This window comes from Vidua macroura, chromosome 4, assembly GCF_024509145.1.
Source record: "Vidua macroura isolate BioBank_ID:100142 chromosome 4, ASM2450914v1, whole genome shotgun sequence".
Taxonomy (NCBI): Eukaryota; Metazoa; Chordata; class Aves; order Passeriformes; family Viduidae; genus Vidua; species Vidua macroura.
Window position 1 is genome coordinate 69,915,589 of NC_071574.1, and position 20,456 is coordinate 69,936,044.

Genomic DNA, 20,456 nt, shown 5'->3' on the forward strand with positions numbered 1-20,456 from the left:
AAATAAGCTCCTAAAATAGCTCCCCTGTTGTATTCTATCTTTACTGGGTAAAGTGGAAGCTAAATGTTGGAAGTTTCTGCTAAATGTTGAAGTTTCTTTCGTCCCAGAAACTTCCCATTCCAAAATGATGTCCTACATATTGACTAAAACTCTATTTTTTTCCCTTAGGGATTAAGTGCAACATTGGAGAAATGAATCTTGGGGACTTGGTTTAGTAGAGGCCTTGGTGCATCACCTTAAAGGGCTTTTCCAACCTAAATGATTCTGTGATTCTACACTTACTGCACCTATAAATATTTTTTCTGTTTCTTGATATTTTGATTAGGCTGACTGGATTACACATTTCATATGAGGGTGTTTTTCTAATTCCCACTCTGAAATGTTCAGCTTTATAAACTGTCAAGCAAAACTTAACTACATACAGAATTTACTCCATTAGCTTTGACATGACATTATCTAAACTGGTATCCTCTAAAATTCCAATAGAAAATAAATACATTGCAAGAAAGTAAATATATTTTTTACAGTCTCCTGTAGTTGCTAAACTACTCTATCCTGTTTTGTAGAGAAACATCTGGAAAATCGACTTCAGAATGAAAAGTAAGGAGTGTGATGTATGGTATATAGCAAAAGTAGATTTTTTTTTTAAATTCCTGCAGTTGTTCGGTTAGAAATAAACCATGTAAATGGCTAAAGGGGAAATATCTCTGTATTTATAAAAGTAATTATTTATATGGAATATTGTGCTGCAGACACAGCACTTAGAGTGTAATATCCATTGTAACACCCACCATTTGCTCCAGATTTTGATGGGGCCTCTTAGGTAATGTCGCATTTGCAATCTCTGAACACAGCACTCAGGGAAAATCCAGTCAGCAGGAAAAAATGAGGATGTAAATGTGCTTGTGAGCCATCCAAGGAACTGCCCTTGACAAGCATAAAGGAAAGCCAAACACCTGTCTGCCTATTATCCACTACCAATCTCTTTTAATATCAAACACCTTTGCATTTCAATGGACACCTCAGTCTGTAAAGCACTGAAAGAGAACAAACACTCCCAAACTACTGCATTTGTAAATACCACATGATTGTGTTTTAAAACCAGACCAGCAAAAGGAAAACCTGCAATTTTGGTTTGGGCTCATAAATAAAAGATCTTATTCTAAGTCAAAATTTTATCTGATCATCAACATGAGAAGATTTTACAAACTAGGAAATAAACCCCAAGCAACCTTTTTTTTCTAAATTTATTGAGTTATTGAATTCAGAAATACTTGCCCATATGAGTGAGACACAAATTTTAAGGAAAAAAAAATTTACAAAGGTGTGTCGTGGTTTTGGCTGGGACAGAGTTGATTTTCTAGAGCTTTGGATTTAGGATGAGAATGGTGTTGATAACATACTGATGTTTTAGTTATTGCTCAGCAGTGCTTACTCTAAATCAAGACCTTTCCAGTGTCCCATGCTCTGCCAGAGAGCAAACACATAAAAAAATGAGAGCGAGCACGGCCAGGACAGCTAACCTGAGGTGGCCAAAGGGATCTCCCATCCATGGGACATCATCCCAGTGAATAAACTGGGGAGAGTTGGCTGGAGGGGCCAATCACTGCTTGGGGATGGGCTGGGCATTGGTCCGTGGGTGAAAAGCAATTGCAATGTGCATCACTTGTTTTGTCCATTACTATATTATTATTATTATTATTATTATTATTATTATTATTACTATTATTTCTACCTTTACTGTCTTAATAAACTGTCTTTACCTCAACCCACAAAGTTTAGTATTTTTCCCCAACTCTCTTTCCCATTCCAGCCAGCGGGAGTGGGGAAGTTGACAGCGAGTGGCTTGTGGTGCTCTGTTTCTGCCTGGGGTTAAACAACAGCCCTTTGGTGACTCTTTTTCCTTTGCAGGTCGAGGTTGATTTTCCATCCCACATCCTCATGTTCTCCCCTTGGTCATATGGGGCAGCCTGTGAATGTTGTGAACATTTATCCTCTCTCCTGAGCAAAGAGATTTTTACTCCCAAGAGCAGAGATACAGGTGGGGAGTAAGTTGAGACCAGGATGGGGTAGAGAGGCCCTGGCACAGGGTACCCAGAGAAGCTGTGGCTGTCCTTGGATCCCTGGAAATCTCCAAGGACAGATTGGATGGGGCTTGGAGCAACCTGGGCTGGTGGAAGGTGTCCCTGCCCATGGCACAGGTTGGAAAGAGATGGATTTTAAGGTCCCTTCCAACTCAAACCACTCTGAGATTCCACGATGTGCAGTGATAAGTAATATCTGGATTATTCATGAGCAAGACTTGCAGGAAGCAATGATATTTATTACTCCTCTCATACATACTGTGCTCACACCAGGAGCTGTAGGATTTGAATGGCTTTAACCAGTACTTAACTCAATGCTCTGCTGTGCTCAGTATTTTAGTCAGAAATACCTGACAATGACCTTGCCCAGCTCATGAGATCTTCAGGACACATTCCTAAACCACATCCTCACTGATGCAGGTGGCATTCAATGGGGTTTTAGCGGTGAAAAAAATAGAGCCATATAGGTCAGGTGCAGGGAAAGATCCACAAATGTATGCTCTGCACTCCCTAATAGGAGCAGCAAGGTCTTTCCAGTCCTGGAACAGAATTTTTGATGAAGTGCCTGGTGGCGAATTTGAAATACTAGCCTGGGGGCCCCGATGAGACATAATTCATTCCAGAACAAATCCAGCTTCTCCATCCATTCCTCTAAAGCCATTATTGACCCAAGGGAAAATGCTGGCCTTAAGCAAGTTTTAATAAAGACTCTGGTGGAGTCGTTTCTGCAGCACTAAATGCGATAATGAGAAACAAGCCACTTAGCTGCAATAGACCCAGGACCTGTATATAACCTCAAAGTCAGTTTTCTGAGGTTCTTGGGATTCCTTCCAGAGATGAAACAGGCATCCAAAAGAGATTTAATTACCTTGCTCACTAATTTGTTACATAAAAATCAGTCAGGCTTAAATGGACCAATATTCTGCTTGTCCTATATGAGTGTAATTTATTTTAATACTGTTTCTGCGAAGTAAAAATATCCATAGACTAATCAAGTCTGGGTTGAAAATCAAGGTTTTTACTAAACCAATAAAAGTGTGAACATATAAATCTGGCCTTAAATCTTGCTCTACTTTAGAACTTTTCTTCAGTTTATTTCAAACAAGAAATGTTTGCATCTATGACTGTAAGACTTAATATGAAATAACAACATTTCCTAGACTGAGAGTTTCTTATGGGATTACTGAAAGTTCTCTATGGATGAAGTAGGTAAAAAATCCCTGATAAATAGCATGTATTAGTTTTAAGTTAGATTTGTAGTTATTAAAAAAAAAAAAATCTGTACTTCGCTCTGTCCCTTTCTAGCCATCAACCTCAAAATAAAAACTTGCTAGACACAGTAAAAGTGACTTGAAAATTAAGCTATAGTCTTGATAGAGAGAGATAGAGAAAGGACTCTTTGTGTGCCTGTTATGATCCTTAGCCTCCATCCCAGGCAGAGCAAGCACAATCTTTTGTGCCTGTGGTTGATGTCTGGCATTCACTCACAGAGAGATGCTTTGTTTTATGCCTTCAAATTCCACAGGCAAGTATTGAAGTTGTGAAAGTCAGCAGAGGAAAAAACCAGAAATAGGCTCCTCTGCACTGGTGCTTTGGTGATACAATCGATGGGAGGGAATAGGAGCACAACGAAGAGAGGCTGAGTGTGGCAGAGCTTCAGGCAGGAGGGAAACGGGAGAATATTCCCATGGCTAAACCATGCAGAGAACCCCTGGGCCAACTCCTGTCCTCACCCAAAACCACCTGTATCCATGTATATCATTATGAAATTTACAAATTTACAAAGTTTTCCAGGTCTGATCAAGTGTTTACTATGAACAGCAAAAATAAATCATTTAACATTAATCAGGGGGAGCTACACTTCATAGCCAGACCATCAAACTTAAAGCCATTGCTCTGTACTTGCAGCCAACCCCTTCCTTTATTTCACACAAAAAGAAGTTTGGGGTACTAATCCTTTTTATGAAAATTCCTAAAATATTTTCTAAAGTTACGGGGGAATCAGTGTGTGCTTTATGATCCAGGAGGATTGGTGCTTACAGGCCTTTTTTTTTTATCACCCTTTCGGTACTGTTTGAGTTGAAATCAGATACTGGGTGGTAATTTCAATAAAAGCAATATTGACTCACGTTTTTGTGAAACTCGTAGATATTTATATGAACGAGATGCAGGGGTGGGGGCACAGAAAATATTACTGGTTTGAATGGAGATGAAATGTCAGGAAGACTGGAGTTGCCATCTACTGGAATGTGCAACGAATGACAACTGCCATGCAAAAATCCTGAATTTCAAGCATTAGTCACAGTTACGGCCCAGGTACATTGCATTGGCTCTGGAACAAAAAAATACACAGACAAAAACCCCAATCAAATATTACAAAGTAAATCTCCAAAGACAAAGAATTATTCTCCACTCAGCTTTTGAGAATTCAGAAGATGCACAAGGAGGCTGTGTCAAACCAATCTTATTTGCCTGCGTCTTTATCCACTTTCAGCAATAGATTATATTTATCACTCCTCATCAGAACACTGATAATTGCACTTGCCAGCTTCAAAAGCACAAAAGAATGTCAGAATCTGAAAAGGAGAGAATTATAAATTCTTCAAATATGGGCATCTAATCACCACTGCATTATTAAACCACCACTTTTAATACAAGATAATATTTAGGAATATCTTCAGCTGATGAAACACAGGAAAACATAACAAAAATCTTCTTAGAGCTGCTTATCATCAAAGACAGTTAGTCCATATTAATTTTGCTGTTCCAATAATGTGTAGTAAGTTCATATAAGAAAAAAAAAGTATTCAAGTATTCACTCTTGTGCTTGTAGATGATCTAAAGCAGAATTTTTGTTTCCTACATCCAGGTCTTGCAAAAGACCAATTATTTAGCTAGGAAAGTTCATACAGCAAGTCTTTACAGCTGGACAGACAGACAAACCAGAACTCTCCAAGGCAGTTCAGAGGAAAAAAGAAAACAGAAATGTCCTGAAAGTGCTGTGACTGAAATGACACCGAATGAGGAGGAGACTCGATGCTGATAGCAGCTACAGCCCAGAAATTCAAGGTCTTTGCACACATCATCACATCACATCCCACCTCACCATACCAAACCTATACACCAGCATTTTCTGCAAGCAGTTTAATATTTTCTCATATTCAGTGAAGATGTTTATTAGTCTCTTAATAAATGGAGAGTATGGAGTGACTGGAGAGAAGTATCTGACATGTGAACTCTGTTATTATGATTAATGGAGTTCATATATAAAGGGTTATTTCTCTGGAAAACGTCAGATTGAATAATTACTGGAATTACTCCCAAAGGGCTTTAGAAAATGTTCTGACAAGTTGCAAGTCACGTTCTTATCACAGTTTTCCTTTGACTAGAGGGTGATCTTTAATTGCAGTTTTAAGTAAAACAAGTACTGTAAGCAATTCATTAAACATTATGAAAAATGATATATTTCTCTAACAGTCCTTGAAAGGAGCTTTTGCTTTTTACCCTTGTCTTTAGGCAATAGAGAAAAACCAAATCAATAAATAAAATGGCTTTCTTCTGCCTTTGAAACAAAAAAGCACACTATCCTTATTTCCCTGCACCAGATTAGGTATAGAATACCCTAGAATTGATATATAGGAATATTACTGGCAATATTATTAAGATAAGTAGGGAAGAGATGATAGCATTATTTGGTCTCTTGGATTTCTTAAATCTAATCAGTATTTAATGGATACAACGGTGCCAGAAAATCCAGACAGTCAGAGAAGACAGCTCAGAAGCTTCTGAATGTGTTTCAGGGAAGTATCCCAAGGTCAGCACTACTTTGCAGTGCTGCAGATGCTTCCAACGGGCTCCACGGTCCTGCAGAGTGAGCGCCAAGGAAAAGCAGCACAGATCAAAGGATAAATGCTTTCAGAACAGGTTTTCTTTGGGCTGAAGGCAAAGAAGCCAATACCACCCCACCTCATCCCACTGGCACTAGGAAAGCTTCTTCCCACTATGTTTTCAATGTCTTCTGCTGCTCGTTGCTCTCATGACCCTGGTGGGAGCAGCTTCAAGCGAGTTCTGCTGACCTGATGTCAGTGCATGGCCCAAGCTCAGCTGCACAACAGGCTGCAGAAACCTCATTGTACAGATCCCACACCTGGGAGCACTGCAATACCCTGGATTCTTGTCCAACAGCTGCTGCCTTGAACACCAGAACTGTGTTGATTATTGTAATATTCATTATGGTCAGAGCACTGCTCATGTGGAGCCAGGCTGGGAGAGCTGTGGGTGCTCACCTGGAGAAGAAAAGGCTCCAGGCTGACCTCAGAGCCCCTTCACCTAAAGGGGCTCCAGGAGAGCTGGAGAGGGACTTGGGACAAGGTGTGGAGTGCCAGGACAAGGGGGAATGGTATCCCTCTGCCAGCGGGCAGGGAGAGATGGGATATTTGGAATAATAAATCCTTGACTATGAGGGACAGGGTGCCCAGAGAAGCTGTGGCTGCTCCATCCCTGGTGTCGGAGGCCAGACTGGAAGGGGCTTGAGCAACCTGGGATAGTGGAAGATTTCCCTGCCCATGGCAGGAAGCTGGAATGAGATTATCTCTTTAAGGTACTTTTCAACCCAAAATGCCTGTCATTCTCTGATCAGGACACAGCAAAAGATAATCCATGCTGGGCATTATGCACGGACATAGGAAAAGACAATCCCTGAAATTAAGAACTGGAAACAATAAAGCCTCCAAAAAATCAACAACTGTTGATGTAGGAAGAAATAAGGCACAAAACAAGCAAAAAAAATGGAGATACAATTAAAAGAAGCAAAGTGAGGGTTTGGACCTGCTTCCAGGATCGATTTTTAGCAGGTCTGGCAATCACTCTTGTGCATTTCTGAATCACCTTTTGTCCCCTACCTGCCATGGGCACACAACACCCCCAGCCAGCGTTCACAGACCACACCAAGCATGAAGTGGGGATCATTCAGGAGTTTCACACCAACAGTTCCCCAAATTTTTAAGATTGCTGCAAGGAACATTACTGATGCAATCATGAAAAGTGGGTATTTGTCCATGGCCATGTGAGCATCACACAGCATCCACTTAAACGCAAATACCTTTTCATAGACAGAAATACCTGAATAATGGGGAAAAAACTACAATATATCTTGAGCCACAAGCATGTTACTGTACTGACCTTTGGTTTTGATTTAGAGGCTCTAACTAATAAAGCTTGGCTGTGCACCAAATCCGAAGAAGAAAATCAAGTACACTCTTGTCAAATCATAATTAATTTGCACTACAAAAAAAAGAGCAGAACTAAGCCAAGCATTCTTTAAAACTGGTCTCTAGAATTCAAAACACCCCATAAAATGTCCTATATCTTGAAAAACAGGATGATATTTTCCTGCCTTTTCAAGTTGATTACGCATCTTTCCACTCATTTCAAATATAAATTGAGTTGTAGGAAACAATAAGCTCTTCATTTTACAGGAATATTAAAGATTCAAAAGTACAGCAGTAGGAGAAGGAGTGTGATTATGAAACACAGCTGAAGTGAACCCTAAAGCTTTGTTATTGTTTGCCCCCCAGATCTGCTGTTTCATCATTAAAAACATATATAATGGCAGGGTAATTTACATTCACACTACTGTACAGATTTTGAGAATGTATTTAGCATATTCTTTCTAAAACCTTGGAAAATTCAGGATCTTTGGATATGTTACTAGAATTTGGTATGCCTCTATATATTTATTAAGAGCAACGAAGTAACAAAACTTTTGCTTACTTTGTATGTTTCTTCATTCTAAGACATGAAAAGTCTTCACAACACATTGAAACAAAACCAAACAAGAGTCAGGAATGCGTATTTCAAAGACTGCCATTGGATCTCACAAAATTAAATTAGCTGTTGAGCAAAGCTGAGTTTCTAAGATTACACATACACCACACACAAACCTCCTCCACCATATAAACTCTTCAGTAATGCCTTGAATATTTTTAAGTTGGTTTAAAAAAAGAAGGTCAGGTTATTCTCTCTTTTTTTTTAGAAGGCATGACTATCTTTTGTTATGCCTTTAAATATGTCCTTCTGAGACTCCTGACCCATGACTATTTCTCTTAGACATTACATCAGTTGCAAATAAAACGTAATGAAACCATAAATATTGCAGGTAGTCAACAAACCATCGTCTTTAAGGTTGCAAAAATCACAATGACTTCTCTCTGAAATACGAGTCTTCAACCTAGTTTCTGCATTATTAATTCTGTCTATGAGCTAATGATCCAGAGGCCCTCTAATCTCCCTGTAAGATGCAATACACACGCAACCAGGATTTCAGGATTTTATCCTGAGTTTTCTCTTCAGAATATGGGTATCATTGGTTGGACAGGGTTTGGAGCAACCTGGGATAGTGGAAGGTGTCCCTGCCCATGGAGATGATCTTTACGGTCCCATCCAAGCCAAGCTATTCTCCAATTTTATGATTCTATTTTTCTGTGGAGTCAGTTCAAATGGTGTTCTATGTGATGGAAGAGGACTCAGTAAAAGTCTTTTTCAATTTCAAAATACCAGCACCAATTTCATAACTAACCTGTATTTCTAGAAATAATGTATCCACAAAGACCAGCATGTAGGTTTTTTGTCTTTTCTAATTGTGCTTTAAAATACATTGGAAATGAGCACAAGAAATGGAATAAGAACAACTGGTTGTCTAATGCTGAGAACAGATTTTCTGTTCTGGGAGAATTTTCCAAGAGCAGTTCATCCACTTGTAAAAAGACTTTCCAGAAGACTGCCAGGAACAGCTTTTAACTTGTTCATCCTTGCTTTTAATAATTGATTTCATAAATTCCTCTAAATTCTCCATATGTCCTGCACTTTGGAAATCTAAAAAGTGTTCACTGCCCCTCAAGGTATTGCCATTGGTAAAAAGAATGAAGGGTTTTGCATGAGGAAAGTTATCCCAATGTATTTCCAATGATTTTCTCTACAGAATGGTGCTTCCTGCATCCTCAGGTGAGACCTCCCAACTTCCCAAGCAACACAAGTTATTCTGGAAAAGGACACAAAATGCTGGTAAGACATGATGGGGTTAGGACCATAACTAGCTTGGCTACAGGGGGGATTTTTCACAGTCCTAAACAATCCTGCTATTCTGTCACTTCATCCAGCCTCTTGGTTAAGTCTGAGTAAATACACCAACAACCAACCAACCAGCCAACTGACCAACCCCAGGTGCAACATCTGGGAGAAGCAACATCCATGGAAGAACAGAACCTTTCAGTCAAAATGAGAATGAGTCTCAAAGCACAAATAAAATACTGTTTAGCACCAGAGTTTATCCAAAAATAACCCTCACAGATGAACTATCAACAGCAGCAGAGGGCACAGTAGATGTGTTCAGGAGAGTGGATAAGCTGTGGCCCTCTCTGCTTTTAAGAGAATAGGAAATTAATTACAGTTCATTTGTTGGTACCTCCATAAATACTTGGGAAGATCTCGAGATAAACCTTTGTGAAGTGTCTCACTTAGCACTTCTGAAGGTGGAACTAATTGATTTCCAATCAATTATGACCAACTAAAACCTTCACACTTCCTAATCATTGCATTCCACACGTGCTTCCTCCATGACTTCCTAAGACATTTTTAGGGATATAAATTAGCAAGGGTTAATCAAAACCCAAGGCTTAAATTTTCACTTTTCCTGCAAACCAGGAGTTCCACCAACCTGGTAACGTGACAGTAACACACTGGCCTTTGCCTAGCCAGGATGTTGCATGATCTTCATGTGTTGATTAATCACAAAAGGATAATTTTACTTCTTGTCTTTTTCCCATTACCCCTGGCCACTCAGAACCAGTAACACTGTCAAGAGTTTTGCCATCATGTCCAGAAATCCAAAGGTATTTTCACAGATACTTAAGAGAGTCAGTCATTTTTTTAGCTTATTCAAGTAGTCCATCAGTCATGAATGGTGGAGAGAGATACATACTCAGGATATGTTGTCCTAAAAACTGACATTTCTGCACTGCACTGACAATTCTGCACATGGGTCTCTTCTGTCAGTGACTTTCTAGAGCTTGCAAGTGAATGTGGTTGATCAGGATGGAATAACTGCAATGAGACAGAAAAATGTTTATCACCTTGTCAAAAACAAAAAGGTCATTTACATAGCAACATCTATGATTTAAAGGTAGCCACAAATCCAATGTGTCTGTCGGGTACTGTAAGAATTTAATGACATCTGGAGCCACCAGGACTATTTTGGTCAAAATCTTGTATAAGGTTACCCATTTTTATATCTACTAAAACAGACATTTTATAGAACTGGACTTCTTATCAGCTGAAATCCTAAATTTTGTACAGAAGGGGAAGCTAATAAATGTTCAGGATGACCAAGACAGAAATACAAGAGAAATAACAGATGTAGTTTGCTTTACCTTAGGTCATATCTGTTTTCCCCCTTTTCTGCTTTTAAATGTTTCTTTTATGCAAAATGCCATGGTTCAGCACACTTGAAAATTAAAGACTACCAAAGATCAAGGTTTGAGTCCTTCCATTCATGAAAGGAAATGAAAATCATCACTAAAAGCATCACTTTTTATTATTCTGATATAAACCACTCAGAAAATACCAAAAGGAAGAAGTATACCCAGTATTTAATAGGCTGGTTTGCCTTTTTTGTATTTTGGTGGAGAATTTATTAAAGGATGTGTATATGAAGAGTTAGACATCAGCAGCCACATTCTGATCTCACCCCATCTGTCCTGGATTGCAAATTAAGGTAAGGTAAATATCCAGGCACAAACAGTAAAGGAATATCCAAGGGATCAGCAAGAATTAAAATATTCAGAGGCTAGTTAAATTACATGGGGCACTTAATGGTTGGACAGGATGATCTTAAAGGTCTTTTCCAATCTTGATGATTCTATGATTAATCAGTGTAGAGCAAATACACTGAAAGGTGTTTTTCTTTTCCAGCCTGAACAATTCTGACCTTTGCTGCCACTGAATTATCCTTGCCATGACTACAAGAAGGAGCTTCCCACATAAACTTTCTAAAACTTTATTCATGTTGTTCTTCTTGTAACCTACTTTACATTGATTTAATCAAGCTTCTTTAAACACATACAAACTTAGTTTGCCATTCTTAAAATGTTTTATAATAGCACATTTAATAAAGCTAATTTAAATCTGCTAATTTATAGAGACTTGCCAGAGGCTTTGAAACTTCAGAAAACGTGTAAACTTAACAGTTTGGCTGTGATAACAGCTCAGACAGTGGAAATTAAACCCTTTGCATTACAATCATCTTCAAAGTGGATTCCTGGTTTGATTGCCAAAAGGGTACATTGCAAAAATACAGTAGGACACCAATTTACAAAAGATATTTCAGATGCCCCAGTTCTTGAATTTGGTCACTACTGTGCCTCAACATCACCTCAAACATACACTGAGGTCTCTCATTTTAAGACTACCTGGATTCTTTTTTGCAACCAAATTTTGGATAAGAGCAGAGTTTCTTATTCAATAGCCCTCTGTTAGAGCTCTGAGAGAGTGCACTTTAGGGCCATTAATTCTGGGTCCCTAATTCTGGTTGTCAGTCTTCCAGCTGCTGCTATATAGGTTTGCTACTGTCTGCTCTAATTCCTGCCTTTGAAAACCAAATGATAATGGATTATATGCCAGAGTGGGAATAGGCACACTGGTTGGGATCCAAGCTGTATCCCAGGTGATAACAAGAAGCAGTGAAAAAAAAAAAAAAAATCAGCTCTTCAGTGATGTATCAGGGAGCTTCATCTCTACTAGAAGAAGTCTTTATACACAGCATTTAAATGGTAACTAAGTGATCCTTATCATCATTTGATTTGCAGAAAATGGTTGCTTCCCTTGAAAATATAATTTAAATTTTCAGGGCTACTGTTGCACACCTCTCCCCAAATTTTACATGGGAGAAGGCATTAAGGCTTCACCCAGGAAGACTTGTAGGGTTGCAGACTTTTAAGGGACACAACTTTATTGATTTGAAGCTTTTTTCAGTTAAGTTTTTTTGTTAACTTCTTTTTGTTAAGTTCAAGTCATCCTTTAATTTTTTTCCCCCTGATAATTGCACCAAAATATTCATCAAGGCAATCTGGAATATATTCTTGGATGGGATTTTTTAGTCTCTCCTGCTTCAATGCTTTTTCTCTCAGTTCTGTCACTGCTTTCCTTCCTGCTCTTGTGTACCGAGAAACAGAATTAAGGTGTACTGCAACCAGTGGACACTTGCATAAACAGCCTGCTTTGAATAAAACTGCATGATCTGGGGAGAGGAAAACCACCTTCAGCTCTCCTGCCCAAATGCTAAAACATAGATGAGGCTCATATACTATTAAAGCATCACATTTTTGCCTTGAGACCACTGAAATGTTGTGAAGAGCAGAAAAATGTAAATAAACTGAACAGGGAGCATAAAAGTACATTGATCCCCAGGTTCTGAAACTGCAATTTAAATGGTTTATATTTGTAATTTATTTAAGACTCTTTATGGCAAATCCATTAGTAATGAATCTCCTTCACACATTTTTATTTTTATGCACAAGAGCTTTAAGTTTGCCAGGACTTCTGCGAAGCAACTTTTACTGCATCAAATTACTGCATTCCTTGATTTCTCCCAGCACACACTCACAGCAGCCACACTCAAACACAATGTTTAGCTCTGCAACAGACACCTCCAAAACAAGGTATTTCTTTTAAATTAACACAGCTGTGAAAAAGAAAGCAAACATAGTGGTTTTGCCCTGTCCCTCCAGCATTTTGCATCCAATATCCACTTAAAATCAGCATGATCCTCTGCAATCCTTGCATCCTAAATCCGTGTGGAACTTCTTCTTTGGGTATTGATGCAGAATTGGGAGCTGTCAGCTCCGATCGCTCTCACCAGCACAGGGGCTTGAGATTCTATTTCATAATAGGAAAAGATGGCCAGCGTTTTCCTGACAGAAATACCATACATTTTTCAGTCAGTAAAAATTACAGAGATCATTGATGATGCCTTTCCCATAGAGAATGAGGACTGCAAATTATCCAGCAAAGATTTTTTTTTTCCTTGGTGCACAGAACAAAAACCAGCACGATCTGCTAAACTTATTTACTGATGGGGTTTGAAACCCCCTCTTTGCATGCTGCTGACACGCTCACAGCAACCTATGCATTGATCTTATTCAAAAAGCACAGTAATCTTTATGCTGCTAGATTTTGAGTTCTGTGTGCCATAGCATACACTGCAAAGAAAAAGGAAAAAAAAAAAAAAAGCCTTTAGGAAAGGCATGTGCTGAACACACAAAATATGCAGGATGGAAAAAGACCAAATGTAATTAAAGCTTATATGAAATGAGACATTCCTATTTGCAGAGCTCTGGCTCCATTTCTATGAGAAAGAATGCACAGAATTTCAAATCATGCTCTATTTAGACAATGTCAGAATTAAAAAACCCACATTTTCCCCCCACATACCCCACAATCCCCCACATAAAGACCAAAAGGCAAATCTCATCATCGGAATCAGAGAGAAAAAGCAATCCAAAGAGACTGGTTTACATATTCCTTCCCAAACCAAGTAATCGAGTCTCTCCCTCTCCCGGCTAATAGCTTATAAATTCAGACTTTAAACAAAAGCATCCAAGGAAAAAAAAAAAAAAAAAAAAAAAAAAAAAAAGAAAGAATCCTAATTCTCAAGCTTCCTACTTAGCACTGCCTTGCTTTTGATGATTTGTGCGGCTGTGTGTGCGTGCCTGTTTGAGAAATGGCGAGATAGGCTTAAAGTATTTTCCATTTCATCAAAGAGCATATATTACTTTCCTGGTTCGCTCCGATGTTGGTTTTATGCCCACCCCTTTTCAATCTGCCCATGTCTGAGATGCACAGTGCAGGCGTACAATCATGAGCAGCTTACGACACTCAGTGAACACTGGGTGCCTCTGCATGCTCTAGCAACATACTGCTCAGCTGAAGGGAAGGGATTCTTGCTGTCTCTCTCTGCTCTAAGCATCACCTAACAAGCAAAGCGAACAAAGAATGGGAAATAAAGCGACCCTTAGCCGGTCTGTGAATGAATGGTAACCTCTCTCTGGAGTAAAGGTTGTGCCGGTCCATGGTCGTTGCAAATGATGGACATTAAACAGATTGACAAATCCTGTGGAGTCGTTAGTAAAGAGTTTGGAGTTTTTTTCACGCCACAGTGTTAACTGCAGAGGAAAGGACAGAGGGAGAAGGAGAAGATCAAGCTCATGTACATAGTTCTGAAACTTGCAGGTCCTAGGAGGCAGCTCAAAAGCTAGCTGGACAAGCCTTTCGCTCGTTGAGCAGAAGCGAAGTGAGACATTGTGAGCTTGCCAGCCTTGCACAACATTGAAAGGGACTGAATTTGTAGCACAGAGGGGTCTTTTTTAGCTCTGCATATAATTAGTCCAAACACAAAGGAAGCAACTGAATGGAGGTTGTCACTCTCTGGAAAAGGGTGGGTAAGACACTTTTTAATTAAATTCTTTCATGAAGAAAGATTTTTTTTTTTCCTTTGCTGCAGCATTTAACATGAACAAAATCACTATCATTTTACCTTTGAATGTCTGTGAACTTTAATGCTGCACAGCTCCTGCATGCTGTAAAGTGAAATATTTGCCTCTGTGTTTGTTCTGTTTGCTGTTTTGCTTTGGTTTTCGGGCTTTGTTTCGTTGGTTTGCCTTTTTATTTTTTTCCTTCCTTAAATAAAATATGATGTAGAATTTGAAAAGACTCAATGGACATTCTCAAGCATATTTGGAAATATTCTTGCTAATGGATTTCCTTCTTATTGGTCTCTGTTTAAACTGGCTGCTGAGGAAGCCCCCGGGGTTGATATTGTGTACGCTGGGTATCTTTTCTAAAATGCTTCCAGCTGTGAATAGTGGGTGTCCACAGCTCTGTCGGTGTGAGGGCAGGCTTTTGTACTGTGAATCACTGAATCTCACAGAGATGCCTCGCAACCTGTCGGGCATGATGGGCTTGTCTCTGCGGTACAACAGCCTTTCAGAGCTGCATGATGGACAGTTCACAGGGTTAATGCAGCTCACGTGGCTCTATCTGGATCACAATCACATTTGCTCAGTGGAGGGGAATGCCTTTCAAAAATTGCGGCGAGTTAAAGAGCTCACCCTGAGTTCCAACAAAATAACCCAACTGCCCAACACCACTTTCCGCCCCATGCCAAACTTGCGCAGTGTGGATTTATCGTACAACAACCTTCAGTCCTTGGAGCCTGACCTGTTCCACGGGCTGAGAAAACTGACAACTTTGCACATGCGGTCGAACGCCATCAAGTTCGTGCCAGTGAGAATTTTTCAGGACTGTCGCAGCCTGAAGTTTCTAGACATAGGATACAATCAGTTAAAGAGCCTGGCTCGAAACTCTTTTGCTGGCTTGTTCAAACTCACTGAGCTGCACCTCGAGCACAATGACTTGGTGAAAGTGAATTTAGCCCATTTTCCCAGGCTCATCTCCCTGCACTCCCTCTGCTTGCGAAGGAATAAAGTTACCATCGTAGTAAACACTTTGGACTGGATATGGCAACTCGAAAAGATGGATCTCTCCGGCAACGAAATCGAATACATCGAACCTCACGTTTTCGAAAGTGTACCTCATCTCAAATCCCTGCAGCTGGACTCCAACCGGCTGACCTACATCGACTCCCGAGTCCTCGACTCCTGGAAGTCCCTCACGAGCATCAGCCTCTCCGCCAACGCCTGGGATTGCAGCCGGAACGTCTGCGCCCTGGCCTCCTGGCTGAGCAACTTCCAGGGTCGCTACGACAGCAACCTGCTCTGTGCCACCCCCGAGTACGCCCAGGGAGAGGATGTTTTGGACGCCGTGTACGCCTTCCACTTGTGCGAGGACGCCGACCCCACGAGCGTCAACACCTTCTCCCCGGTGACCAACAACAGCGAGCAGACGCTGGGCTATGGCTCGGCCACCGCCACCTACGACGCGCCCGACGGCGACGAGGACCGGACCACGTACGCCGTCACCATCACCATGCCCGGCGAGAACTCCGAGAACGCCGTGCAGATTCACAAGGTGGTGACGGGCACCATGGCACTGATTTTTTCCTTCCTCATCGTGGTTTTGGTGTTGTACGTCTCCTGGAAGTGCTTCCCAGCCGGCTTAAGGCAACTAAGACAGTGCTTTGTCACACAGCGCAGGAAGCAGAAGCAAAAACAGACCATGCACCAAATGGCTGCCATGTCAGCCCAGGAGTATTACGTTGATTACAAACCCAACCACATTGAGGGAGCCCTGGTGATCATTAATGAGTACGGATCTTGCTCCTGTCACCAGCAGCCAGCGAGGGAATGCGAGGTGTGATTTTCCTTTGGGATTTAAACAGTGTGCAACCAAATAACAGCGTGCAGGCAGACAGTGGCACGGGGTGGGGGGGGGGGGTTGCTGGGCTTTGCTGGTGATTTCTGACGTGCACCCCTGCCCAAATTGTTTAAGAGGGGCTGTCCAAGAGACTTGATATTTTAGCTTTATCGTGTCTTAAAAACCTTCAGGACAGCCAATCTTAAGGTTTCATATGCTAATAATCCCTTTGAAGATCTGTCAATATTCAGGAATCTGAGAGTGTAAAAAAAGGTACCAATTATTGATCTTTTGTAAACTAAGGAAACTGTTTAAAATAAAAAAAATAGCATTTACAGTTTTTACAGACTGGTGTATATTACATGAAAGGTTCCCTGTATACAAAATGCAACAGTTTAACCTCTCTCTTCATGCTGAGTGTTGAAAAGAAAAGTGGAGGAGCAAAGAAGCCACGTAAAATAGAAAGCTTAAAATGACCCAGGTGGCTTCCCATTGTAATTAGCACACATTCACGTACATCATGTTGCTGAAGATATGAAGCATGACGCTGGAATTCTATTTTTGTTAATGTGCTACCTGTAACTGGACGTCAGTACAAGGAGTCAGAGCAGCTCAGAAAGGCTGAAGTTTTGACTGTGTCATTAGGACAGGATTTCTGAGGATTTTTAAGTACAGCTCACTTGTTAGTTGCTGTAAGAGCCATAAAAAAATGCATTATGACCCCTGAAAGTATTTTGTATCAAAAGTGATGATACTGTGAAGACTCACTAACAAAAATCAACCAACAAAACCCAAACAGGTGAAACACTGCCAAAATGTGCTTATCAGAATTTTCTTTAATATAAAAAAAACTCCAAAAAAGTTCTAAATTTAAGGGTTTTTACTTGCATTTACCACTTTTATGCTTGTTTTGAGCTATACCAAGAGCAAAGACCCCCTCACTTCTTGCCCTGTGGTGCCATGGTGAATGGAGAAGAGCAAAAGCAATTATTTGGGTCTCATTGGTGAAGCTCAAGAGCAAAACCACTGTCAGGGTAGGACAGAGAGTTTTCAGAGCACCCTTCTGGTGCTGTAGTAAAGTGCTGGCAAAGCCCAGCTCCCTGTCCCTCCCTTCCAGCACCAGCCTTCACTAACAAAACAACCCCCAAACCCCTGCAGAGGCTGGAGGCAAATGTACCCTCCTTACCAAGGACTGAAAAATGGCTTTGATGGATATAAGCAGTGATTTCATGATGTAGAATCCCACAGCTGTTTTATCTGACTGCCCTTAAATAAAGGCTTCCTTTCCTTGTATTTTGGATTTTTCATTCCAGAATGTGAACAAGCAACCGATTGATCTTTTCAGCAGCTCCTCTCACACTAATTGACGATGAGGGAGTTTTATAACATCAGGCAGAGCATCTTGAAATTTTCCTCCTACAGCATTACATGCGAATAAAATGTTATGGATAATGAACTGGGTGACATTTCTGTGCTTTGTACATGTTTCTCTATCCTCAGGTTACCACCAAGAGAGGAGCAATTCCAAAATGTAACACAGGTTTTTTTCCTTTTTCATTGCATTAAAGTGCTACCTACTCTTACAAGGGTACAGGAGGCTTATAAAGCAGAAAAACAGGCACAGAAGAAATAATTTGTTTTCTTGAATAGCAGGTTTTAGCCATTAATTTTAAATGTAAAGAGTGAATTTTGTATTTCTTTTCTGACTAAAATTATTTTTAAAGAGTCAGAACTTATTTTCCTCTATTTGGTACATCTCATACAGTTTATTATAAAATATGAAAAATAGTCTCGTAATCAAAATTTTTACTCAGTGAGACTGCAATGTCATCTGTGAAAGCAATGAGATTATGTACTGGGAGAAGACAGTTTCACAGAAAATTTAATGAAAATCAACTGCTTTTTTTTTCCTAAAGCCACTGCAAATTCACCCACAGCTCTCAAACAAGCAAGCACTGTTAAACCCAGCCTTTTCTCTCTTTAAACAAATGCACATTTCTCTCTCTGTGCCTCAAGCCCACAAGGGCCTGATCCATCCTGGAACTCCCAAGTGACCTGAGGGGTTGAGTTTGCACGTACAAACCTAACAGGAGGGGCAGAGGGAGGGTACAGAGCCCCTCCTCTCTTTGGGTTCCTGACCAAGTTTGAAGCAGAAGTATTTTATGCCATGCTAACTGAGGGCCTGGCTGTATTTATTTTCCCCATTAAACCCTTCTCTGAAATCAACAGGGAATTTAACTGTGAAAACTTGGCTCTCTAACTTTGGGCTATGTGTTCCCCAAGCCCCCAGGCAGCACTTGGTTACAGCACCTTGCCAGGAAGCTTCCAAAATCAACCAAGGTTGTTAAAATACTGTCTGCATATGGTAAAACAAAATATGAACTGGCTTTATTTTGATAATGACCCCCTGTTGCTATCAGGAAATGTGTTGGTGCAGTCATGGTTTTGCCCCTGTGAACCTGAGACAAGCCTGATACCAACAAACAATGATCCCGTGGTTGTATTTCCGTGTATTTTTAGCATTTTTGTGGGTTGTATTTGAAACACTCGAGTGACTGCACCCCTCTGGAGTCATCCCTGCTGTTTATTGGTGTTAGCAACCTCCAGCTACGTTTGCAAAGACGTGAGCAGTTCTGCCTTTGGAATTTATTCACCTCTGTGCTCCATGCATCTCACATTGACAGCCCAAGGAAACGGAACAGAGCATTTTTCTTTGAAGGTGCAGTGATTTCTTGAGTGGGAGCTGATTTGGGGTTTGCCTGTTGCCATTTCTCCTGGAGAGAGGTGATGCCCACCAATGGTTTGCCACCCTGAGCAGGATGATGGATGGATCCCTCCATGGAGAGCACAGCACTCATTAAGGGATGTATTTCAAAATCCTCCTGCAGAAATCTTTTCTAAGGGTAATCCCTTCTAGAGACAACCTCCTGGTGATCCCCAGAGGATTTCTGGAGATCCTGACACCCTCTGAATATTTACTGGAGAAAAGAGGGTGTCACTGCTGTTACGTGGCATGAAGGCACCCCAAAGGGTGCCCACATCCAGGCTGAAAATTTACATGAAATATGTGTGGGTAATAAAGAAATAAAAGAGCTTGTACGTAATTTCAATCCAGCTATTGCAAATCCAGTTATTCATCCTGCTCCAGGCTACTTGCATTGGTGTATATGAGAGTTATTATATTTGTACTGCATTTAGAGCAACTGCAGGGACAGATTTTCCTCAATTCTTCCTTCCAAATTTCATGTTCAACAACTACCCAGAGATAAGTTATTCCCTCTCTTTTGATGCCCTTATTCTGGCCTATTAAATGGCTCCAAAATCAAAAGAAAGAATAAAAGGAAAAAAATATGCTTTTGGGGTGAGCTGTGAACAGTGTTTTGTCCATGAAATGCTTGGGGAATATCAGAGGAAGGGAAATATTTTAAATATTCCCTTTTTGATGTTCCACTTAATAGGACTAATCTCCCTTTTATAATTAGGTAATTAACATTGTTTTTTTTTTTTTAATTTAACTGCCTTTTTGCACACAAGACAGGGTGAAAGGCAAGCAAAAGCACTACCTTTCCTGAAGCTGGTTAGCAGTACCAGTGTTACAGATCTCTAATATGCATTCTCTTGCTGCTAACATCAATACCCACTCACAGAGCACCCAGTGCTGAAGGAACTGTTGCTGTGTATGCTTTGAATGTATATAAGGGATAATTTATTTTCCTTTCTGCCTTTTTTTCCTTCCTTTCTGTACTACTTTAAAAAAAAAAAATGGTATGAAACCACAGAATCAATGCTAATGTACCACATTCTGTTTCTGTCCTGAAAATATAAAATACAAAGAAATTCTGTTAAAGGTGCCAATTCCCTCCTTTGCCATGTCTGGGTGCTGCAGGGGGTGAGCCCAAGGGATGACCCATTCCTTGTGGTCACAGCAAGGCTGCTCTGGACCAGGCTGATCCAGCTCCCTGCCTACCTGTGCCACAGAAAGACCATGAACCATCCCTAAGGGTATTT

At 40.4% G+C, this 20,456-nt stretch overlaps 2 protein-coding genes across 18 annotated transcripts in view; one reads left to right on the forward strand and one right to left on the reverse strand.

Moving 5' to 3' along the window:
- CTNNA2 (catenin alpha 2) overlaps positions 1–20,456 on the reverse strand; it is a 468,972-nt gene that overhangs the window by 141,315 nt on the left and 307,201 nt on the right. The window contains exon 1 of one of the 17 annotated variants that reach the window (XM_053974860.1): positions 15,727–15,773. The exons of the other annotated variants lie outside the window; for them this stretch is intronic. The gene's annotated coding sequence lies outside the window, so the exon portion shown is untranslated. Of the gene's footprint in view, positions 1–15,726; positions 15,774–20,456 lie in introns of those variants that run through there. 17 annotated transcript variants of the gene reach the window in all.
- Positions 14,003–16,792, forward strand: LRRTM1 (leucine rich repeat transmembrane neuronal 1). The gene has a single exon (XM_053974862.1). It carries the CDS (start codon positions 14,889–14,891, stop codon positions 16,449–16,451), a length of 1,563 nt encoding a protein of 520 aa, XP_053830837.1. The 5' UTR covers positions 14,003–14,888; the 3' UTR covers positions 16,452–16,792.

Coding starts and splice junctions, on each gene's coding strand:
- LRRTM1 (XM_053974862.1), top strand. CDS start 14,889: ATGGATTTCCTTCTTATTGGTCTCTGTTTAAACTGGCTGCTGAGGAAG.